The following is a 25,676-nucleotide window of genomic DNA, read 5'->3' as shown; positions in this document are numbered from 1 at the left end:
CAGAGGGGGAAATCCAGGAAAAAGGTATCATTGGGCACCGTATTCCATGAAACATTTCACTCTAGAATGTGGCTTTTTGGAGGAAAATGCAGAGATGTGGGACAAGAAGCTGTCCTCTGAATTGGGGGACGCCAACTCTGGTCCTGGAGGACCACTGTGGCTGCAGGTTTTCATTCTAACCCTTTTTTTTTTAACCGAGTGCCATGTTTGTGCTGCTAGTTAACTTCTTGTGAATTAATTTTGATGAAATTGCTTTTTTAAGGTTTGCTCCCCTGAATTTCTTCAATGTTCCTCTGAACTGCTTCATTTCTTTCCTTCACCCAAACAGAAATGAAATGTGAAGTAAGGGAGCCAATAGAAGACCAACTAAGTCGGGGCCTCCAAACTCCAACCAGTTTCACTCCAACCAGTTCCTTAATTAGGTGCTGAGTCTTCTAATTAAACCCGTTCTTTAATTTGAAGGCTTGTTCCTGCTCTCATTGTGCATTAGCAGACACGTCAGACATTGTTGATTTTTCTCTTTTCTAAGAGTGCTGTTCAAATTTTGACCTTCACATTTTCTTTATTTTCTGGTATTGTATGATGGGCACCAGTTGTTTTAGCTCATTTTGTATCTCATTATTGTTTGGCTGCTAATTAAGGAAAAAATAACAATTAAAGGGATCTGAGTCTTCAAGAGCAATTCAATTCAAATGAATTCAAAAAGCAGTTAAATAGCAGCACAAACAGGGCACTCATTAAGAAAAGAATTAGAATGAAAACCTGCAGCCACGGTGGTCCTCCAGGACCAGAGTTGATGACCCCCTGCTCTGAACAGAAGTTGTCCTCCTTCTGACCCTTGTGATCCCCTGCATTTTGGAGTCTAATCAATGTTACTAGGAGAAGCCGAGTTCCAGCCAGAGCGCATTCTGTTGTGTGTCCGCATGTCGCCTAAAGGGCTTCACCTGAGCCTTTCTTAATTGTATGCGCATTGATGTGTCAAAAACAAAAACTCCTCCTGGGCACTAGAGAACATATTTTTTCCTGTGTTTGTTTTGTTTCTTTTTACCTATTGGTTACTGGGAAACTTTTGAATGCCCCATTGCCTGTTGAAAAATATTTGATTGTGTAATAGGCAGGAATTCATTTCCCAGGATGTTTAGATATAGAAATGCTTTTAGAAGGTTGGGAGCGATCTTCCATTAATCTGATGGCCACATGAGAAAGGAGGTTTCCTTTGACCGTGGTAATTACCTGCTGGCACTGTGATTTTAGAGCCGGTTTCTGTATAACAGACTGAATGGTTTCAGAGAAGATACCTGAAGTTCCCATAATTCCTGTAGTATAAACCTTGCCCCCGTTGCCAGAAGGTCTTTCCTCCTACAGGGTAGTGGTGGGTCTGACTCTGCAGTGCCGAAATGAGGGCTTTTATAATCATTTCATTTTTACATTTCATACACATAAAGGGCCAATTGAAAAATGGAATATCTATCTATCTATTATATAGTATCTATCTATCTATCTATCTATCTATCTATCTATCTATCTATGTATATACACATATATACATATATATATATATATATATATATATATATATATATATATATATATATATATATATATATATATATATATATATATATACAGTGGTGTGAAAAACTATTTGCCCCTTCCTGATTTCTTATTCTTTTGCATGTTTGTCACACAAAATGTTTCTGATCATCAAACACATTTAACCATTAGTCAAATATAACACAAGTAAACACAAAATGCAGTTTTTAAATGATGGTTTTTATTATTTAGGGAGAAAAAATCCAAACCTACATGGCCCTGTGTGAAAAAGTAATTGCCCCTGAACCTAATAACTGGTTGGGCCACCCTTAGCAGCAATAACTGCAATCAAGCGTTTGCGATAACTTGCAATGAGTCTTTTACAGCGCTCTGGAGGAATTTTGGCCCACTCATCTTTGCAGAATTGTTGTAATTCAGCTTTATTTGAGGGTTTTCTAGCATGAACCGCCTTTTTAAGGTCATGCCATAGCATCTCAATTGGATTCAGGTCAGGACTTTGACTAGGCCACTCCAAAGTCTTCATTTTGTTTTCTTCAGCCATTCAGAGGTGGATTTGCTGGTGTGTTTTGGGTCATTGTCCTGTTGCAGCACCAAGATCGCTTCAGCTTGAGTTGACGAACAGATGGCGGACATTCTCCTTCAGGATTTTTGGTAGACAGTAGAATTCATGGTTCCATCTATCACAGCAAGCCTTCCAGGTCCTGAAGCAGCAAAACAACCCCAGACCATCACACTACCACCACCATATTTTACTGTTGGTATGATGTTCTTTTCTGAAATGCTGTGTTCCTTTTACGCCAGATGTAGCGGACATTTGCCTTCCAAAAGTTCAACTTTTGTCTCATCAGTCCACAAGGTATTTTCCCAAAAGTCTTGGCAATCATTGAGATGTTTCTTAGCAAAATTGAGACGAGCCCTAATGTTCTTTTGCTTAACAGTGGTTTGCGTCTTGGAAATCTGCCATGCAGGCCGTTTTTGCCCAGTCTCTTTCTTATGGTGGAGTCGTGAACACTGACCTTAATTGAGGCAGGTGAGGCCTGCAGTTCTTTAGACGTTGTCCTGGGGTCTTTTGTGACCTCTCGGATGAGTCATCTCTGCGCTCTTGGGGTAATTTTGGTCGGCCGGCCACTCCTGGGAAGGTTCACCACTGTTCCATGTTTTTGCCATTTGTGGATAATGGCTCTCACTGTGGTTCGCTGGAGTCCCAAAGCTTTAGAAATGGCTTTATAACCTTTACCAGACTGATAGATCTCAATTACTTCTGTTCTCATTTGTTCCTGAATTTCTTTGGATCTTGGCATGATGTCTAGCTTTTGAGGTGCTTTTGGTCTACTTCTCTGTGTCAGGCAGCTCCTATTGAAGTGATTTCTTGATTGAAACAGGTGTGGCAGTAATCAGGCCTGGGGTGGCTACGGAAATTGAACTCAGGTGTGATACACCACAGTTAGGTTATTTTTAACAAGGGGCAATTACTTTTTCACACAGGGCCATGTAGGTTTGGATTTTTTCTCCTAAATAATAAAACCATCATTTAAAAACTGCATTTTGTGTTTACTTGTGTTATATTTGACTAATGGTTAAATGTGTTTGATGATCAGAAACATTTTGTGTGACAAACATGCAAAAGAATAAGAAATCAGGACGGGGGCAAATAGTTTTTCACACCACTGTATATGTATGTATATGTTTCAGTGCTGCCACTCTACCGTGCCCTGGGTGGTACAGCTTACCTTGTCAGATCCTCGAAGGTGGTCTACAGGCATACATACATGACAGGCTCTCGAGAGCATTTGAAAAAGTCTCGGTTTTAAAAGTGTGGATGACAAATTGAAATGGAGAATAAAGGCTGCATATTTTTAACTGAAAGCGTAGCAGTCCAGACGTAGCCTGAAAGAGGTGTGTAGCACATTTACACAAAAATCAATCAAGCCTGGCAACTCTAGCAGGGCAAACACCAGACAATCTGTACGGGTACAGACCTGGACAGCAAAACTGTGACGTGGAGCCCAGCATTGGGGTTAACTGTTGACTGCAGTTACACTGATAACACAACAGTTAATTAGGATTTGGAGAACAAATTAATTGTACAAACCCACAATAAACTAAATAAGTGACAACAATGTGCATCTCCGGCCTAAATCTTGTGGATGGGTATGTGTTGCGACCTTGAATAAATGTTTTTTATCTTGTAATACAAACATTATTGTGCTACAGTGGAATACCCCAAGTTTTTTTGAGTGACTTTCAATTAAGCATTCTCAAATGTTGTATATTTTTCTGTGTATTTGCTTTTTGTTTTTGCTAATCCCAGCCAAAACCGGGCGCAAGGCAGGAAACAAACCCCGAGCAGGTCGCCAGCCCATTGCAGGGCACACACTAGGGACAATTTAGGATCGCCAATGCACCTAACCTGCATGTCTTTGGACTGTGGGAGGAAACCAACACAGACATGGGGAGAACATGCAAACTCCATGTAGGGAGGACGTGGGAAGTGAACCTGGATCTCCTAACTGCTACCACTGCGCCACCGTGCTGCCATATATATATTTTTATATACTTGCCATCCCCTGCAGCTTTGCCCGCGTAGTAGTGAAACAGGACAGCAATCCCTACTCCTGACGTCCCTCTTTCCCCTCCCCTCGGACTGCAGCCTCTGTCTCGGATTAGCACGAATATATCACTCCTGTAAGTGAACTGTGATTCATAGCGCAATGAGAGAAGTCGCAAAATCAACCGGAATGTTCAAGCAAAGTATAGAAAAAAAAAAAATTCGAAATCTCGACCCCGGATAAGCGGAAGAGGATGGATGGATGGATGGATAAAAAAAACCAAGTCATGATCGCAGTAGCACAAACAAACAGAAATTATTACTCGAAAAAGGGAAAGTAATCACCACGGACCAGGTGTCATTGGAGGAAAAAAAAGCAGGATAAAGCGAGGCCAGAAATAAAAGACAAAGTAAAAAATGAAGTAAAACGTCATAAAGAGGTTAAACAAGGGGGCCAAACACATGCAGTGCAGGTTAGAGAAAATGAAAACTGGAATTCAAAAGACTCGTAGAAACAGATGCAGAGCGAGATACAGAATATGAAAGCAGAAAAAAACGACAGGGTAAAAACCACAGAAAGTAAAGATCACATTAGTGCAAACAAAGAGAAATTATTACTCGGTGAAATAACGAAAAGGCGAATAGAGATTGAATATATGGACACAGGTGATCTGTCAGAAGTATGTAACTATTGTAAGAGAATTTTAAAAATGGAGTTTACCTCACATGCATATATTGGTTACTTGGCAAAAAAAAAATTAACTGCTGCTGATGATTGTTTTGTCTGTAATGAAATTGCAAACAGAGAAACCTGTCCTGAATTATGGTACAAAGTCATTAAACACATGTCTCCCTGACCTCATTTAAAAGATTCAGCATATTGAAACTCGAAAGATTCCAAATATTTTTACAGAAGTTCTGAAATAAAAGTGAAACTAATGAAATAACAATTCAAAGAAAAAAAAAATCTTAAGTGTGTATCTGGAAAAAACAAAAATGGTGGTTGGAGAGCGAAGTGAACAGGGGGGCAAAGCCCCTAGTATATTATAGATATATAGATTTAAAGATATATATATATATATATATATATATATATATATATATATATATATATATATATATATATATATATATATATATATATATATATATATATATATATATATATATATATATATATATATATAATGTGTGTGGGTGTGTATATATAAATGTACAGTATATAGATATTTGTCACAAACGTGCGGATAGGAGGCAGCTAAAGGGCTTGAGTAATATTGTAATTCTACATCAGACCAGGGGGCGGCGGACTGTCTCTTAGTTCCTTGGAGACCATTTCCAGGAAATTCCATTGGGTTTCAACGCATCTGATGATGTCACTTCTGGTTCTGGCATAAATTACATCACTTCCTCCACTGGCCTTTAAGGCCACCATCTTACCTCCACATAGTGAGTTCAGTTTTGGACTTGCTTCAATCCAACCTTTTGTAGCCAGGGCATATTATATTGGTGGCTGCCCCAAACCTTTGCAACAGTCTTGAGTCATTCTTGTGACTCCTATCCATTTATCTATCTGTTTCCTTCCTGTGTACTTCCAGTGCCTTTTCTCTGCACCCGCATGTGTCTGACTGTCTCTTCACCAGCACCCCCTCTCTCAAGCCTGTTCTCATAATGCCTGCTTCTCAGACTCTTGTCATTATTTTTTTGGGGGTGCCTTTCTCTCCTCCTTTCTGCCTTTTGAGGGCATGTGCCTTTACTGTTCCTCCTCCTCCTCCTGAATCTCCCACTTTCTCTTTTGTCACATCACCAAAGTCAAATTGACCAATTCCCACCAAAGGCAGATTTGACCATTCTGATTGCTCTGAGGGCCTAGACACACACCCCTTAGTTCTTTATTATATAGCAGGTGTGTGTGTGTGGTGTTAAATGTGAGCTAAAGCTGCCATGATCTCACCAGTGTAGATGGGGATTGTTACTTATTATGTTTTGGCTGACGCCTTTATCCAAGGCAGCTTGCAATATCTGAGATAAAATTTGGTTCGTTTTTAAAAATGTCTTTCATTTGGAGCACAAGGAGGTGAAGTGTCTTGCTCGGGGTCACACAGTGGAATCTGAATGCACAACCTGTGGGTACGGAGTCCAAAGCCTACTATGACACACTTTATTAATTTCTAATAACTACAGTAACTATAGAATAAATAATGGTGCATTTTGTTCAGCCGAGCTGCCGGCGGTGAGCGCATCAAATAAACGGTATCAACATACTATATAGCAAGTGAGGAATCTGTGCCAAATTTGTCTGAGATCAGTTCGACAGACAGACAGACAGACATACGTGCGCGTAAGCAAACGATCGCCTTTATCTTTTAGAGTAAAGCAGGAAGTATAAGTGGCGAAGCCGTGACTCGCGTGGTGACAGAGAGCGAGAGGCAGACTGGCATGGTGTGGCCCTGTTTCTGTCTGCGGAGGGCACGGCGGCTTTCTTCTTTGTCTGTTCAGTGAGTCTGGACAGGCTGATAGTCACAGGTAAGGCAGCTGCCAATCCAATGACTCCGCTTAACTGGTTTGCGTGCAGGTCGCGCCTGCCGACATCTCGGCGTTCAGCACCTGCTACTCGGGTCCCGCTGTCCCCAAAAGTTGCTCCCCTTAATTTACACAGGCTCAGTTTGCGAGGCGTGCGTCCATGTTGGCACTCGCTGCTTTTCTGGCACTAACTGAAAATCTAGCAAACTCTGGTGTAATTATTTTTCTTTCTTTCTTTTTTTTTTTGAAGATGCCGAACACAGTTATTCTTTTGTTAGGCTGCTTATCAGTTTGGCAGCCTCGCCCACACCGCTGCGCTCGCTACTTTAGATTGCTTTCACTTTTCTATTTTTCTTCTTTTATTTAAATTACTTTTATCAGTTCTGCGCCAAGGGTGTAGTCGGTGATCACTCGAGCTACCTGGAGCTGGCGTTATTTCACGGTGCTTGGTCACCGTTGGCGACTTCCTTTCGTGTCACAAGCCCGCTTTGCGTTTGAGTTGAGCCTCGGAGGGGGCGTTTCGTCGGTACACACCGATCTTTAGGGTTAACTTTTTTTCTTTTTTAATTTAAAACACGCTTCTAATATATTTGAACAACAGTGGGGCGGATCACGGAGCTGTACATGTGGCCGTACTGCCGTAAATGCTCAATAAAAGCAAGGAGGTAAGGCGACGTGTGCTGGCTTACTAACAAGCAAAATTATACAGTACAGGGACTGAACAGACTTGACTGCACTTTACACTACGGCGGGGCCGACTGACTCCGCTGTTATACCTGCGCCTGCTATGCACTAAATAGTCCATCAGATTACAACAGCAGGTAAAGTTCTCGTCCGCGGTCTCCACGAAGAGAATATTGAAGACAGTGGCGTCCAAGTGATTATGATGATGGGATCAATTAAGAGCTGCAGTACAGGACGAAGCTATAGGGTTGAGACACTGAGGCTGGGTGACGTTCTGCTTTTTACTTATTATGTATTTATTTAGTTTCCTCCCACAGTCCAAAGACATGCAGGCTAGGTGGATTGGCGATTCTAAATTGGCCCTAGTGTGTGCTGGGTGTATTTGTGTGTGTGTGTCCTGCGGTGGGTTGGCACCCTGCCCAGGATTGGTTCCGGCCTGGTGCCCTGTGTTGGCTGGGATTGGCTCGAGCAGACCCCGTGACCCTGTGTTGGGATTCAGCGGGTTGGAAAATAGATGGATGGATGGATGGATTTATTTATTTAAGGCTGTACGGTGGCCGTGCAGTTCCTCTTGCGTAGAGTTTGCAGGTTTTCCCTGACTCGGTTTCCTCCTTAGATGACGTCATGCAGATTAAGTGAACTGGAAACGCTACATTGGCCCAAGTGTGTGTGTGTGTGTGTGTGTGTGTGTGTTGTGTGTATTCGCCCTGTCCAGTGTTTGTTCCAGCCTTGCATGCTATGCTAGCTACGGTAGGCTTCACTCCAACCCCCCAACCAGCGCCCCTGGACTGGATTAAGAAGGTTAGAAAATGTCATTGCTTTTGTTTTTATTTGTTGATTATTTCACACTAAAATAACGTCCCAGTTGTTTAAACGTTTCTGACAATTTATTTACACATTGCATACACTCTCTTCGAAATCTTGGTTCTTTCATGGCACTTTGTGGCTCTTTGCTGGGTTGTGTGGTTCCTTGTTGAACTTTAGCTTGAAAAGGCACCGTTTCATTCTGGAAAGGGTTAATTCGCAGTTTGTTTTGCTTTGAAAAACTTTCTACTTTACAGTTTGTTTGTTTTTTTTTATTTATTTATTTAATGAGAGTTTTAATGTATGGTATGCGAAATAACGGGGCACTCCGTGTCTGTGTGGGTTTCTTCTATATTCCTCCCACAGTCAAAAGACATACAGGTAATGTGAAATGGTCGTTCTAAATTGGACCTGGTTTGTGTGTGCGCGCCATGCGATGGACTGGCGTCCTGTTCTGGTGGTCTAAGTTCCTTGGGATAGGCTCCAGGAGACCCCCACAAACCTGTTCGGGACTAAGTGGGTTAAAAAAAAAAGACATGAACTTAGCCTGTGGGACTGTATATGCAGGAAGAGTCATTTTCAAATCACGAGCCGCTAGTGTTTTACAAATCCGTTACTATCTTAAAACGGTGTTTGTGCGAACATTCCCGTGGATGGGTCTTTTCTCTGGCACCTTTATTTATTTATTTATTTTGAAGACTTTGCCTCTCTGGGTTTTTTTTTTTTTTTTTTTAATATTTGCTTTGTTTCATTTTGACTTCTCAGCTGCACCGCACGAATGACGCTCTCTTCACAAGTGATCTACACGCAGACCGAGCCCCGTGGCCACACCCATTCTCAGCTAGCCAATCAGCGATTCCTAATGTTTCATAGGCCCTTGGAAATAAAGGTGCCAAAGTGGTTCTTCAGGGCAATGCCATAGCACAGGTTGTAGCCAAGAGGTCAGATTATTTGGGGAGACACACACGTTATCCTTTTTAGTATTTTTTGTCAAGTTTTGTACTTGCAAATGTGGTTTTAAATCATTAGAAGCTGTAAGAGGAGATTTGGGGTTCATAACGAGGTTGTGCTTTCACTGTGTGTGTTTCGTGTTTGTAAAAGTAGTATGTGAAAACGATGCACACTGACAAACAATTCGTCCTGTCCTTTCGACCCCTTTGGCTATCAAGATGCGGAGATCTGTGCCGCAGTATTTGCCCCTGAGTAGCCGATTTATATGCAGTATTTTTGTTACACTTGTCATTTAATGTTTTTTTTTCTTTTACTGTTATGTATTTATTGCTATCAATTTCAATTTATTACCATCTGTTTACTTACCTGGGCAGCATGGTGGCGTAGTGGTAGCGCTGCTGCCTCGCAGTTAGGTGACCCGGGTTCACTAAATTCTCCTCCCTGTGTGGCGTTTGCATGTTCTCCCCGTGTATGCATGGGTTTCTTCCCACAATCCAAAGGCATGCAGGCTAGGTGCATTGGCAATCCTAAATTGTCCCCTTGTGTGTGTGTGTGTCCTGTGGTGGGCTGGCACCCCCCAGCCCAGGGTTTGTTCCTGCCTTGCGCCCTATGTTGGCTGGGATTGGCTCCAGCAGACCCCCGTGACCCAGTAGTTAGGCTATAGCGGGTTGGAAAATGACTGACTGACTATTCGCTTACCTATTATGTATTTGTCTAATCTTATATACATATATTACCGGCAGTGTATGAAAGGCGGTCATTGTATAGGCATTCTATAGAGTGATATGCTATTTAGGCAAAGTATTAAAAGAGAGTCATGAAAAGGTTTTTATTGAAAAGACGTACAGTATATGAAAAAAAGAAATACAAACTAAAGTATAGGACTTTCTTATTGAGGAAAACAAGAGAAAATGAAAATATGAACCTACTTGTTGTAACAAGGAAGGAAAGAGTTTTATTTTAAATTGCACTTAATTCTGAACAAAGACTGAAATGCAAATGGGGAATTCTCTGAGGCGAGCGTCGAAAGTCACGTGCCTTGACATCTCCCGAGGACAATGAGACTTGAAATTTGGAATGTAGCTTACACTTGGGGTTCGCTTCCCGGGTCCTCCCTGCGTGGAGTTTGCATGTTCTCCCCGTGTCTGCGGGGGTTTCCTCCGGGCGCTCCGGTTTCCTCCCACAATCCAAAGACGTGCAGGTTGGGTGGATTGGCGATTCTAAATTGGCCCTAGTGTGTGTGTGTGGGTGTGTTTGTGTGTGTCCTGTGGTGGGTTGGCACCCTGCCCAGGATTGGTTCCTGCCTTGTGCCCTGTGTTGGCTCCAGCAGACCCCCGTGACCCTGTATTAGGATTCAGCGGGTTAGAAAATGGATGGATGGATGGATGGAGGGTTACCCTTGGCCCATAGGTGCTCGCTAAGAAACGGTTTAAAAAAAAATCGTGGTCCAAACGCGTTCTGTGTGTGTGTATGTCCGCTTTTCACTAGAGAATTATTAACGGATTTAGATCTGGTTGTTTTCTATTGTTTGTTTGAACTTTCCGGTTGATTTCTCATCGCGCTAAGTGCCATATTTCGCTTGCGGTACCGATGTATTTATGCAAATCATGCAACTCGAGCAGGGCGGCGGGGCCTTCCCCATTCACTCGCCAGCCTCTGTTCGAGTTAGTCTACCTCTCGCCGCGTATCGGAGTGCACCTTGCCTCCGCTTAGCCAGCGATACCTGTTTGTTCAACAGACATGATCCTCTACAGATTGTTAAGAAGTAACGTTTCACGTTTTTTGAGAGAGAGATCAGAGCTGCATGTGTTTTTTTTTTTACATGGTAGCTGCTGATTGCCAGAGATGTCACGGCCATGCACGCGGGGAACGCTCTCCCGTCAGAGCTGAACAGTAGTGCCAACGTCTATTGATTTTTAAAGTTTGTCCTGTTTCATTACTATATGGGCGCAGCCACGGGGTACAGCTAGTATAGTATAGTTCTGTACTTGTCTTGTCTTGTGTTTTATATACATGTTGCATTGCGGTCCTGTTATTTCAGCCAACCACATGTGCTGCTCAACGGTGTATGGGTAATATAACAGTACAGCCACTTGACAGAGCGCTAACATATCGCAGGATAACCACCCACACTTACATCGCGATAATTTAGAGATCCTCCTGCTTACATTTTAAATCTGTATTCCCCTTGGTTTTAAACACGACTCGCCGCAAATCCACCGGTTTGTTTCCTGCCAAGTCCTCTTGGATCAGACACGCCAGAGAAAGGGAACTCGCTGGTGGGAAAGGCTGCGCTCCCCCCGTGTCGGTCAGATCATCGGTGATGTCCGCTTCCAGCAGCGGGACGCGGAATGCGCACGCAGGTAGGGATGGCCGGCTGAGCCCACTGCTTGCAGCTCCTGGCCCCGCAATCCTATTTGTGCAGCACACAGTGAGACGATGTGCTGAAAAGCCTCTGGTCGCTGCCATTGTAGGGGATGGGGAGCTTTGCACCCGAGATTTAGTGAAGCAGAGGAACCGCTGCAGGAATCTCCAAATCGACTCCTCGTGCGGATAATCGCCGAAGTAGACCTTTGTGCTTACAAGAATGGCTTCCGTTAGTTCGCGCTGTCAGATTGACTTCTTCAGTTTATCCTCTGTGCTGGGGACATGTTCTTTATGAAGTTAAATACAGTAAAGTGGTAGTTCAGATCACTTGATGATGAACTGCTTCTTCTTGTCGTTCACTCAAACGGACGTGCCAGCCACTCCAATGAATGGTGCTCTGCGCCGCAGCTCCTCCAGGCCACCATACAACTTCACTGCCACTGGCATCTCCTCCATTCCTCAGGGCGTCGTACAGTCGCGGCCAAAAGTTTAAAGAATGACACAAGGATTGCTTTTCACAGAGTTTCCTGCTTCATTGTTTTTAGATGTTCTCCTTGCGGTTTTTGGCTACTTGTCTGCTTGGATGGACCAAAACGATGTGACTGGAGATAGATACTTTATTAATCCATCCATGCATCCATCATCCAACCCGCTATATCCTAACTACAGGGTCACGGGGGTCTGCTGGAGCCAATCCCAGCCAACACAGGGCACAAGGCAGGAAACAAACTCTGGGCAGGGCGACACACACCAAGCACACAATAGGGACAATTTTAGAATCGCCAATGCACCTAACCTGCATGTCTTTGGACTGTGGGAGGAAACCCACGTAGACACGGGGAGAACATGCAGACTCCACGCAGGGAGGACCCGGGAAGTGAACCCAAGTCTCCTAACTGCGAGGCAGCAGCACTACCCACTGCGCCACCACGTCACCCTACTTTATTAATCCCCAAGTGGAAATTCACAAGTTTCAGCAATTAGCCTTCAGGACTTGATGAGGCCACAGATGGCCTTTAGGACTCGGTCATGTCCCCACCGGTAAACTCCCGCTCCACGTGCTTTGGAGCAGCTGCTGAGGATGCTTTCCAACGTTCCTCACTTTGGAGCACAGTTGGCCGACTGGGGACTCCACTTTCCAGCAATATGTGTCGGTTTGATGGGTTAGTTAGACAGTACGTCTCATACACTGCCTGGATGAGGAGTTTTATTCATTGTGGTTCGTATTTCTATATCTCATCCTGGATCATCTTCCTCTTAACCGTATCTGTCTAATCCAAAACTGTGCATAGAGCAGTGCATCCCAAACTCGGCCCTGGGGACCCCCAGGGGCTGCAGGTTTTTTTTTTTTTGTTCCAACCAGCTTCTTGTTGAGATCAGAGCTTAAAATAACAGCCTGACACCCAGAATGCACTGAATGTGGGTGGAGTTGTCGGTGTTTGAGAGGTGGAGTTTTGAATATCGATGGAGATAAGGTGTGGTTGGTTTTTTGTTTTTGGCTTGTGGTGGGGCTCTCCTGGTTAGGGTCTCTGTTAAGCTAAAACAAGCACCTTAAAAGAAAGATTTAATAAAATTTAACTTTGGAGCAGTCACGTCAATGTGTTTCACTCCCTGCTGTAAATTAGGACAAGAGAACTCAGGGACAGGGTTTTACCCCAGAGCACGTTGCTCTGGCCCTGGAGCTTCACACCACTGGACACGAGGAAGGAGAAGCTCCCCTGCGTCACCCCGACCACGGTCTGGAGACAGGCAGGAAAGGTAACATTCTGTTTTTAATGGGACTCCTGGGTTAATTTAAGTGAACTGTTATTGTACTTAGTTTGGTAAATTTATATATATATACACTAGCCGACGCCCGCCCGTAGCATATGGCGGTGTAAGAATAGGAATGGAAAACGGTGAGAAAGGAATTCAGCAATCAAGAAGAAAGAAATACTTCTTGAAAGATGTATTTTGTGAATAGGTGTTTTGCTGGAGATGACAAGAGTCGAAAGATCTAATCTCGGAAAGAGGTTGAATTTCAGCTTAACCACCATAAACTCCAGATGTTGCCATGTATTGATAGTACTTGTGACTTGTTGTGATAACTCGACTTGCGTTGGAAAGAATAACAGGAAAAACGTCTCCAAATCTGTCCCAATATGATGCAACGAAATCTACTGTCATATGTCCTAGTGAGAGTTCACTGCCTTCGTCAACCGTTTTGTGTCAAGAAATAACCCACTGATAGGAACAGGCAGTTGCCGGATCCCGGAATACAGATGACGTTGTACAAAAAACACGTCGACAGAGAAGATACTGTCGTTCATTTTATAACAAAGGCTTAGGAAACAACCGTCGCAGTATAACGAAAATAGCAAGGTGTATGGCAGGCCGCAGGCAGCGTGGGGAAGGGTTTGGAAGAGGACGAATAGGAATCGAGAAATCCCGTGTCGGTTGCGTGTGGGCCGGACCGGTTTTGAAGAGGAAAGAACACGGTAGTCCGGAGGAGGAATCGGAATCGAGAAATGCCGTGTCGGCTGCGTGTGGGCAGGACCGGTTTTGAGGTGGAAGCAGGACGAACCAGAAGAGAAATATATAAAAGAGAGATACATACATACATACATACATACATACAGGCAGTTTGCAGGTTACGTACGAGATAGGGACTGAAGGTTTGTACTTAAGTTGAATTTGTATGTAAGTCGGAACAGGTCCATTATTTTAATAAATGCTATTGTTGACCGACTGTAACCAAGGGCTCTGCCAATGAATGATGGAGTTTCGCCCCTCTCTCTGACCTTTTTATTATTTCTACTTTATTTTCCATGGTGATGGTTTTTCTCTTCTTTACTGTATCACCAGCACTTGCATCAGATTTGTGTTTCAGAGACATTGCTGAAGGGTGAAGACAAAAGGTTAAGATGAGCTCTTCTGCACAGCACTGTACACGCTATCACAGCAGGAAGGCACCCGTCATCAACACGTCTGATGTACTGACGAGAGACAACTTCCTGCTGTGTGTGTACCAGTACAAGCAGGCTTGCTATTGAGAATGACTGGGGGCGGTAAGGGGCGATTCACCACCCAGTCACCTCCACTACAGTATGCTGCCTGCAGCGTCTGCCCATCGAGAACGAACACGGTGCGGCCAAAGGCGGGTAGTGAATCGCCCCATTCAATAGGCAGCCATCCAATGCACACTACAATGCTACACCCCGCCACCTCGTTCACCTTCAACGTCCTCCGTTCAGCCACAACAAGCAGGGTCACCGCTTGCAACATTACCAGCCGCCACCCAAGAACGAATGGGGTAGCCGTGTATGGTGGGTGGGCAGTGAAACACCCCCCCTCTGCTCCATCCAGCCTGCATCCAGTCAGGAGCAGTAGCTGCGGTGGCGTTGTGGGCGGGCAGCGAATCATCATCCTGCACACGAGCAATAGCTGCGGCCCCAGTGACTATGGACCACGGGTCAAAGCTTGCCGCTGGGAGCCGGCCGAGGGACACTACACTGCGCGAGCACAAAATCGCCTCCGTCCAGCCACCGCTTGCAGCGTCCCCAGGCCGAAGATGACGGAGCGGCAGTTACTGAGGCGCATGCGTTGCGTTGCAGCTGCGGCCCTGTTTGTAAGTTGTAGGTCGAATGTCCGTAACTGGTGATCTATTAGAGCTCAGTGATCTTCTTGTTTCAGTGCTTTTCAATACACTTTTGCTTGAAGGAAAGTTTCCTTTATTGATTTGATTCCCTGCGCACGCGTGAGTAGCGAATGGCAAGTGGAGAGATGATAAAAGTGAATGCTTAAAGCAGAAAATATCCGTGGGGGACTTTTTCGTTTTATCACTGAATCGCACTCTGATGTTTTATTATTTTTTTTTTTTTGATGCAAGTGATCTGGAGAAGGAGATCAAAAATGAAAGTGAGGTACCGGCATCAGCTGATCGGTCCCCAGTGGATTGTGGTGCTGAACACGTTCATGTAGCTGATGCGCCGATGGCAACGTTCGTCTGGGAGGACAGACGCTTACAATGACAGGAGGAACAAACCATGTTGCGTCTCGCTGCAACTGCCACCCCCGCGCACCTGTCTCACAAGGATAGAGCGGCCGCGAGCCCACCGTACATTCCTGCTGCCCGTCAAGCCACCCAACGCTCAGCCGCTGATGCCACAAACTGCAAACAGGAGCCCGCAACAGACATTTTATGTTGATTTATGTGTGAAACCATTGCTTTGTGCACTTTTCAGAAAACTGAAGTTTTTTGGAAAAAATATTAGCCCTCAAAGAGTTGCTACTGAGCATAAACTGTTTATGCTGCTCCCTGATAAAAGAAAATATGTCTGCTGGTACCTGTTCAGATAAAAAAAGAGAACCGATTTTAGAAATGTGCCTGTTATAATGTTGTGATCGCGGCTCTGGACTCCAAGGGTGACTTGTTTTTCTATGACAAACTAGATAAAACGTTAATGCCCTGGCAGTGGCAAATAGCTTTGGTTTTATATTTGATTTGATTACATTAATGTTTAAGATGAGATTTACAATGAATATTTTAACTGCTGCCATGTAAAGGGAATAAATTTGTGCAGAGAGAAAGCTCCTTATTTGTTTAAAGTGTTTGCAAGTCAAATATATGCAATACACTACTTTGGAGTTCATTATTGAATTTTGCATATAACAATGTGATTGGGGCGGCACGGTGGCACAGTGGGTAGCGCTGCTGCCTCACAGAAAGGAGACCTGGGTTTGCTTCCCGGGTCGTCCCTGCGTGGAGTTTGCATGTTCTCCATGTGTCTCCCACAGTCCAAAGACATGCAGGTTAGGTGCATTGGCGATCCTAAATTGTCCCTAGTGTGTGCTTGGTATGTGTGCCCTGCAGTGGGCTGGCACCCTGCCCGGGGTTTGTTCCTGCCTTGCACCCTGTGCTGACTGGGATTGGCTCCAGTAGACCCCCATGACCCTATGTTAGGATATAGCGGGTTGGAAAATTACTGACTGACTGACAATGTGATTGTTGCGATTGTCTGCGATTAATCATGATTAAAAATTTTAATCGCTGCCCAGCACTAATTCATCTCTCTATCTATATAATCTATATATTTTATATTTTTTTATATATATCTATATCAAGCAGTTATATGGTAATAGTGTGCTTTTTTTATTTTTAAAAATATTTTCATCTTGATTTTTATTCTCCCTTTCCAGGTGTTATAATTAATAATAATGCATTTTATTTATATAGCGCCTTTCCCATGCTCAATAATTTAATGAATCCGTTATTTTCTAATTAGTGAGCCTGACGCTAAAGTAGTTGCAGCCTTTGATTATTCACTGTCGTTTGCCAGTACGTCTGCTCTGCTCGTTTTTAATTGCCATTAATAAGATACAACGAAGGGGGAGAAACTGCAAAGAGAAAGGCCAAATAGAATGAAAAAAAGAGAGTTAAGCATTTAAATCAACAGCAAACTCCGACATATTTCCAAATATCTTGAATTGAATTTAGGTTTGTTAAATTTGGCTTGATTTGTATGGAACTTTTAATACATTCAATAAAAGATAAAATGTATGAAGAAGGAAGAACTGGATTTAGTGCTTCTATTTTCCTCCTCATTCGGGTGGCACAGTGGGTAGCCCTGCTGCTGCCTCACAGTAAGGAGACCCGGGTTCACTTCTCGGGTCCTCCCTGCGTGGAGTTTGCATGTTCTCCCCGTGTCTGCTTGGTCCAAAGACATGCAGGTTTGGTGCATTGGTGATCCTAAATTGTCCCTAGTGTGTGCTTGGTATGTGTGCCCTGCAGTGGGCTGGCACCCTGCCCGGGGTTTGTTCCTGCTTTGCAGTTTTCATGATCTCCCCGTGTCTGCTTGGGTTTCCTCCCACAGTCCAAAGACATGCAGGTTTGGTGCATTGGCGATCCTGAATTGTCCCTAATGTGTGCTGGGTGTGTGTGTGTGCGCCCTGCCCAGTCTTTGTTTCCTGCCTTGTGCCCTGTGTTGGTTGGGATTGGCTCCAGCAGACCCTCGTGACCCTGTAGTTAGGATATAGTGGGATGGATGGATGGATTTCCTCGTTCAGGTTATGACCCTCTACGTCTTATGGGTGTGGCAAGTTTGTCTTTCTGAATGACGCGCTCATCCTTTACCACAGCTTTCACTTCAGCACGTTTTTGTTTTGTTTTCCCTTCTTAGGAGTTCATTACATTTTTTTTTTTATTTTATTTAAAAGGTCAGACAAACCAACATGTGTTTTTTTTGTTTTTTTTTTCCCCACTGTCAAAACTGTCCCTCGCATGATTGCACGGTCTTGTAGACTTGCTTGAAGTTCTCAGTCATGAGATTATGAGGAGACTTGTAACAACAAATGTCTGCTTCAGGTGTTCATCCTCCTGACCGAAGACACGTGACAAGCTGATTGCTGATGTGTGTCGCGAGAACAAGCAATACAGGAAGTGTGTTCTTGACAGTAGTGAAGATCAACTGCTCTTGTGGTCAGATGGTAGAACAATGAACATCTGCTTTTGGCTTTTAATTCGACTCTCTGCGCCTTATCTTCGTCTCCAACCACTTTTGTCGGATGTTTCCTACAGAAAGTGACGACCTCTGGCCATCGGTATTGGAAATCGGTTTCTCCTCGTCCACAGGGCTCTGTGTTTTAGGGCCTGTTCTGCCTTTTGGAGCCGATCCTTAGGGAAACCCAATATTTTCTTGCACTTCTATGCTGAAGTTAATCGGCGTTACTTATACGTGGGACCTAACGAGGCCTACTCTTTGAGGTTTTTTTGACTGCTTAGGCCAGCGTTTCTCAACCCTTAAGTATTTGTGACTCGAGTTTTCATAACAGTTTTAATCGCACCCCCCTAACCTTTTCTTGAAAGGAGCCCACTAATACCAATTTCTTTTTTTTAATTTATGATATATCATAGATGCATATTTTATTATACCTACTTAACTTTTATCGACATTTATCTAACTCAATATTTATTTTTCTAGTATCAGAACGTAGTTTAAGTTAATTTGTTTAGGTTTCAATTGTCATTGGTGTTTTCTTTTTTTCACATCTTCGCCCCCCCTAGGGGGCCGGCAGCCCACCCCAGATTGAGAACCACTGGCTTAGGGGAAATTCCAGGCCGGCTGGTAAAACATTTTCTCCATCTGCGTGAACTTAAATCGGAGGAGATCTTGTTTGTCCCCAAACAAAAAGTATTGCAAGATTCTCAAAAATCCTACTTGCCAATAGAAGTCAAAGCACCGGTTGATCCCGAAGCCAGATTTGAAAAAAACAAGGAAACTCGGACATCGAGGGTAGCGCTACGTCTTCCACTTTAGAACAATCTCGACGGTGAAGCCAATTTACTGATTTGGAGAACGTCGGTCTTCTCATTTAGAATATCATTCTTTGAGTATCTGTCGGCTATCGTTGTTACGTCTGCAACTGGTCCAGAATGCTGTGACACAAAACAAAAAAAAGCCGTCCTATCACACCAGTTTTAGCTTCCTTTCACTGGCTCCCAGTTCATTTTTTGGATTCATCGTAAACTTCTACTTTTTTGGTTTTTAAGGTTGCCTACAATAGAATTTTGCTTTTGTGTAGAAGTTGGTAGAAACACTCACCAGACATGTCTTGCTATCTTCTAATCATTGCTATGCATATTCTCGTCATTTTAAGCCATGAAGCTTGAAGTTTTGCCATGCCCTTCAACCCTAGTCGTGTAAACGGACGTCCTCCTCCGACGAGACCAGAAAGCTTCAGTCATCGAGTCTGACATCCCCTCCAAACAGAAGTCGTGTAATGTGATATCGGCTTTAGAAAAAAGGAATTTTCATTCCTGTGAGATCTCTGATTTGTTTCTTCGATGCCTGATTCACGGTTTTAGGTTTGCTGCCAGAATTATTAGACTTTCTGGTTTTGATTTTTTCAATTTTGAAGTACTTTTGGGGCTGAAGAAAAAAAAAAAAAACGCAACAAGGGGAAAATAGCTAAAATGGAGCCAAAAGGCTCTGGTGGCTCTTTGGCTAAGGATCTGCACTGCTATCTGGAAAGTTGCTGGTACAAATCCCACTACTGCCAGAAGGGATCCTACTCCAGGAGGTGCTGACCCTGTGCTCTGACCCCCCCAGAAGGTCAATGCGAAAAGGCAATTTCCCCTCGAGGATTAACAAAAGGGCGGCATGGTGGCGCAGTGGGTAGCGCTGCCGCCTCGCCGTTTGGAGACCTGGGTTCTTTTCCCGGGTCCACCCAGTGCTGAGTTTGCATGTTCTCCCCGTGTCTGTGTGGGTTTCCTCCCGCAGTCCAAAGACATGCTGGTTAGGTGCATTGGCGATCCTAAATTGGTGTGTGGGGGTGTGTGTGTGTGCCCTGCGGTGGGCTGGCGCCCTGCCTGGGGATCCTTTCCTGCCTTGTGTTGGCTGGGATTGGCTCCAGCAGACCCCCGTGACCCTGTGTTAGGATATAGCAGGTTGCATTAGCAGACATTTTGGAAATTGTTCAGTTTCTCTTTTCCAAGAGCACTGATGAAATGTATTGTGGTCCTGAGCAGATGGACATTCCTGAGACCTTCACCTTTCTTTATTCTCAGATATTGTGTGATGGACACCAGTTGTTTTGGCTCATTTCGTATCTCATTATTGTTTGGCTGCTAATTAAGGAAAAAGAAACAATTAAGGGGTCTGAGTCTTCAAGAACATCCATCCGTCATCCAACCCGCTATATCCTAACTACACCGGGGTCACCAGGACTGCTGGAGCCAATCCCAGCCAACACAGGGTGCAAGGCAGGAAACAAACACCGGGCAGGGCGCCAGCCCACCGCAGGGCACACACACACACACACTAGAGACAATTTAGGATCGCCAATGCACCTAACCTGCATGTCTTTGGACTGCGGGAGGAAACCCACGCAGACACGGGGAGAACATGTAAACTCCACACAGGGAGGACCCGGGAAAAGAACCCAGGTCTCCTAACGGTGAGGCAGCAGCGCTACCCACTACGCCACCATGCCGCCCTTTTGTTAATCCTCGAGGGGATATTGTCTTTTCGCATTGACCTTCTGGGGGGTCAGAGCACAGGGTCAGCATCTCCTGGAGCAATTTTCAATGGAGTAGGATCCCTTTTGGCAGTAGTGGGATTTGTACCAGCAACTTTCCAGATGGCAGTGCAGATCCTTAGCCACCAGAGCCTTTTCGCTCCGTTTTAGCGATTTTCCCCTTGTTGTGTTTTTTTTTTTTTTCTTCAGCCCCTCTGGTTTCCAGCTTGACCCCAATAATGAGGAGGTCCGGTCTGTTTGGCTCATCCTGTGTGAATTTACGTGAAAGTGGCCATGTGAAGTAAATCAGCCAAGGTAGAACAGAATCGTTTCAGTGTAATTCAGTACAACTTGACTTTCATTGTACTCTGCCTGAGCACAAAAAGCCAACGCTAGACAATAAAAAAAAATATGAATATGAAATTATAAAAGAGAAAACTAGAAATGTGTTAACATGGACAAGTGTGCAAAGGTATACATGTAGTGCAGTTGGGTGTAGTCAACCGACAATTGAGAGTTCCAGAGCTCAAGGCCGTTTTTGAGAGTTGAATGATGTCACAGTCCTGGGTCGAGGGGATCGGGCCTGGAGACCCCCGTAGTGACCTCATGATGGAAGTGGAGTGGTAACAGTTCATAACAGCAGCGAGTGGGATTGTGGGTGGTACGAATTCCTCTACATAAGCAGCGCTTTGTCTAAACGTCCTTCACAGCCTGAAGTGGGATGCCGATGATGTGCCCTGAAGTTCTGACAATCCTCCGCAGGGCATTTGGGTCAGCGGCCACACAGTTATGGAGCCCGTGAGGACAGTTATGAGGACAGACGGGCCATTTTCAACCTTTTCAGGCAATGAAGGTGTTGTTGAGCCACCTTTTTACCAAGCAGGCAGTACAGTACAGTATTAATTGTCCATGTTAGATTATCTGTGATGCAAGTGCCCAGGAACTTCAAGCTAGGCACCTCTCCATTGATCCTGATGGGAGTGGGTGTACGTTTTTTGGACTTCCTAAAGTCTAAGATGAATTCTTTGAGATATTGAAAGGTAGTTTATTATTTTTCCTCCATGCTACTAACTGATGAACCTCCTGTCTCTTTAGGCCATCTTCTCGTTTTTGGAAATCTTAATTCTGTGTAGACGTTAGCAGCATCACTATCCTGGCTATCTTCTTTTCATTGTTGTATGTTTTCTACTTATTTAATTGTCATATTTTGGATGGTAAATAATCCAAGGGTTCAAGGAGTCCCATGTGAATTGACATGTCAGTACAGAGGTCCTTTAGTAATAATTATGTTACCTAATAGTGTCTGAAGTAGGAAAAAAAAAAAATTGCTGATACTCCTTGTTGTGCTTGCTGAATAACTGGGTGGGTTTGTGGGATATCTCCTTGCCCCTCGGTGTTGTGATAACACACTAATATCCATCCATCCATCTATTATCCAACCCACTATATCCTAACCACAGGGTCACAGGGATCTGCTGGAGCCAATCCCAGCCAACACAGGGCACAAGGCAGGAAACAAACCCAAGGCAGGGCGCCAGCCAACCACAGGGCGCGCACGCACACGCATACCCTGGGGACAATTTAGAATCACCAATGCACCTAACTTGCATGTCTTTAGACTGTGGGAGGAAACCCACGCAGACACGGGAAAAACATGCAAACTCCACGAAGGGAGGACGACCCGGAAAGCGAACCCAGGTCTCCTAACTGCGAGGCAGCAGCGCTACCCGCTGCACCACCGTGCCGCCCTAGCACGCTAATATGCATAATTTAAATTGAAACGTGGGTAGGGGTAGAAGTGGAAGTCCCCCTTGGAGGTTCAAGCAGACATACTGTTATTAAACATGATGGTATGCTAATGTGGTCCGAGTTGATGGTATGCACCAGCGCACCTAGATTAACTAGCGGTACTCGCAAGGTAAGAAGAGGGAGACGAATGTGTACTCCACCCACTTCAAGCACTGACTTTACGGCACCTCATGTTGTAAAACTAATCCTGCTCGAATAGGCCTTTAAAAATTACAGAGGTCCTCCGGTGGTAATTACCTTAGAAGAAGAAGAAGGCATTGCATTTATATAGCGCCTTTCAAGACACTCCAAGTGCTTTACATAGCAAGTAGGGAGCCACTTCAACCAATTGGATGATGTGATGGCAGCCATTTTGGGTCAATTCGTTCACCACAGATTAGCTAGAAGGTGGTGGATGCATGAGAGAGAAAGAGAGACAATTAGAGAGACCAGGGATGGCAGAATGACTAGGCCATGGTGGGCTTCTAGCCAGAACATCGGGGTACCCCCTACTCTAGAGGCACTATCCACAGAAAGTCGGGCCCTTTGCTGTGAAAATGGGACCGTCCTCCAGATGAGACGTAAAAACCAAAGTGCCTCTCATCACTGCACTTTGGTATTAGGGTCCACATTCAGACTGCAGGGAAAGTGTCCCCTGCTGGCCTCGCCAACATCTCCTCCAGCAGCAACCCAAGCTTAAGAAGAAGGCATTGCACTTAAATGGCGTTTTTCAAGACGCTCAAAGAGCTTTACATAGAGAATGAGAAGTCACTTCAACAACCACCGATGTGTAGTGCCCACCTGGATGATGCAACGGCAGCCATTTTGTACCAGTACGCCCACCACATATTAGTTAGGTGGTGAAGGAGTGAGAGAAAGAGTTAGCCAGTTAGGGGCAGAGGATAATTTAAGGGGGCCAGAGTGAACAAGCCAATGGGGGACAATGTAGCCTGGACTTGCAGAAACACCTTACTCTTTACATATAAATGCCCTGGGATCTTTTATGACCACAGAGATTCAGGACCTCGGTTTTACATCTCATCTGAAGGACGGCGCCATGTTTACAATACCACATGCACTGGGGGGACTGGGATCCCCACACAGACCCCAGGAAGGGTAAGCACCCCCACCACATCTTTCAGTAGCAACCCAAGCTTTTCCTAGATGGTCCACCATCCAAGTACTGGCTGGGCCTGAACATGCTTAGCTTCAGGTGGATGACCTGTTGTGAAATGCAGGTGGTATGGCTGTCTCAGCTCATGTCCTTTTGTGAAACTAATCCAATCCCAAGATGGCTTAGGTCCTCCTTTTTTTATGATCTTCTCCCAATGTTCTACTCTAATAAGGTTGTGTTACTGCTCCCCTTGACTCTGCACTTGTAAGATGGTATGGCTGCTTCAGCTCATGTCCTTTTGTGAAACTAATCCCATCCCAAGAGGGCTTAGGTCCTCCTTCTTTATGATCTTCTCTCAATGTTCTGCTCTCCTGGGGTCACACTCCTGCTCCCCTTGACTCCATGTTATGCTTGAATCCTTTTGTGTGATAGACTGGTATGTCTTCCAAAGTTGGTTCCCATCTTGCTCTCTTAATGTTGTATAATGATGGCTACTGACTTCCCATAATCATGAACGAGTCATTTTTGAGGGCATTGGAGTATCCGGTTGTTCAGTTCAAAACTGGCCTGAGCTCCAACTGTAACAAAAAAAAACAAAAACGAGAAAGTATATAAAATGGCTGTGCCATGAAACTTTGAGCACAGAAGTGGCGTTCTACATATTAAATATACTGACTGTACTAGTATTTTGGTAAAAAGTCGTTGCCATAATGACTAACCAGGCAAACCTTATCATAAAAAACAACAAACTTGATACCTCAATCTGACAGCTGAATGGAGTGGATAAGCTAGACGGAGAGCGCGGGCAAGCAAAAAATAAACCTGACAAACTGGTAATAAACGCGTCTTATCTGATGATAGTGAAGCAACAGAGTTCAGTCTTATCACTTTAGATACAAGTACGCCTGCAGATGGGAGGAGGTCCTAACAACACACTGCTGATGTGCAAATATAAGAAAGCAAAATGAACGGAGAAATGCTCTGCGTCATTTCCATTTTTATTGGTCTGTTTCTGTGCCAGATAAATGGTTGGCTTGATTTTTACGAACATTAATTAATGGCTTCCAGGAGAAAATGCGAACCTTCCAGCTATCCTCCTTCTTGCTCAGGGTGTCCAGGTGCGTGAAACCTGTTTGTTAATATCACCAAGATGTGTAAGTCCTCCGTCTTTTTGTCTGCCGTTTTTTCCTTTTATGAACCTTCTCTCTGTTTGCTTGTTGCATTTTATTGGGCTGCACTTACTAGCCTCTACCACCCGTGTTGGTGGTCACAAGGCCAGTTCTGCTTTCTGTGTTTGCTTTCCTTTCCTAATATGTGAGGGAAGTGAGGGACTTTAAGTTTTCCGGCAAGCAAAGCCACCTCACGCTGCTTGCTATTTATTTTTTTTTTTTATAAAAGTCGGAAATGTTTGTAAGATCCTTTACTGTCAGAAGAGCTCTGTGGGAGCCTTCATCTTGATCTCATTTAGATATTCTTCCTACTTCCCTTCACACATCAAGTGTGGGAGCTGTTTTAGTATAATTTCAACCCCAATGTGCTAATTGGTTTTACCCCACCGGCCTTAACTAACTGTTTAATCTGTGAGGCTGACCTTGGTGCAGAGAGCTTCAAATTCATCTGTCTGGAATTTGCGGAGTTGATGAAATTTGGAAGGGGATGTTGTGGCTGTCTATCCCCTATCTGCCTGTCTCCTCTAGATTGTCAGAGACCGGTCTCTTATTTTGTTTTGTTCCTGGTTCAGTCTGTTATGGACCGCTTTGGCCCCCATCTCTTACCGACAGTTGGGTTTCTTTTTCCTTCGGATAGTGCAACTCCTGTCATTGTAAAAAAAAATATGTGTCCTCTCCTTCTGGAGGACAGTCTGAGGCCTCTTTTTGAACTGTATAAATCTTGCCAGTTTTGGATTTCACTGTTTTGAGCCAGGCGGCACGGTGGCGCAGTGGGTAGCGCTGCTGCCTCGCAGTTAGGAGACCTGTGATTCGCTTCCTGGGTCCTCCCTGCGTGGAGTTTGCATGTTCTCCCCGTGTCTGCGTGGGTTTCCTCCCACAGTCCAAAGACATTCAGGTTAGGTGCATTGGCGATCCTAAATTGTCCCTAGTGTGTGCTTGGTGTATGTGTGCCCTGCGGTGGGCTGGCATCCTGCCCGTGGTTTGTTTCCTGCCTTGCGCCCTGTGTTGGCTGGGATTGGCTCCAGCAGACCCCTGTGACCCTGTAGTTAGGATATAGCGGGTTGGATAATGGATGGGTGGATATTTTGAGCCATTTGAGTCATTTGTTCTCTCTGTTAGACAGACAGTCTGGAATGTGCCTTTTGTTGCAGTCCTCGTTTCTCTGGTCCGTTTCAATGCT

The 25,676-nt window shown here is 44.5% G+C and overlaps 1 protein-coding gene across 4 annotated transcripts in view; it reads left to right on the top strand.

Annotated features, from left to right (window-relative positions):
- The window catches only part of mgat3b (beta-1,4-mannosyl-glycoprotein 4-beta-N-acetylglucosaminyltransferase b), a 125,136-nt gene that overhangs the window by 50,138 nt on the left and 49,322 nt on the right, over positions 1-25,676 (top strand). Inside the window, exon 1 of one of the 4 annotated variants that reach the window (XM_039765282.1) lies at positions 6,502-6,628. The exons of 2 other annotated variants lie outside the window; for them this stretch is intronic. Coding sequence is in view for 1 of the 2 variants with exons in the window: in XM_039765280.1 (XP_039621214.1) it covers positions 24,402-24,445 (44 nt within the window). In the remaining variant the exon portion in view is untranslated. Of the gene's footprint in view, positions 1-6,501; positions 6,629-24,247; positions 24,446-25,676 lie in introns of those variants that run through there. One more of the 4 variants, XM_039765280.1, reaches the window with a different exon arrangement.

The sequence above is a fragment of the Polypterus senegalus genome, chromosome 10, assembly GCF_016835505.1.
Source record: "Polypterus senegalus isolate Bchr_013 chromosome 10, ASM1683550v1, whole genome shotgun sequence".
In the NCBI taxonomy this organism is placed as follows: Eukaryota; Metazoa; Chordata; class Cladistia; order Polypteriformes; family Polypteridae; genus Polypterus; species Polypterus senegalus.
The sequence above is the reverse complement of the archived record's forward strand: the minus strand, read 5'-3'. Positions and strand labels throughout refer to the sequence as shown.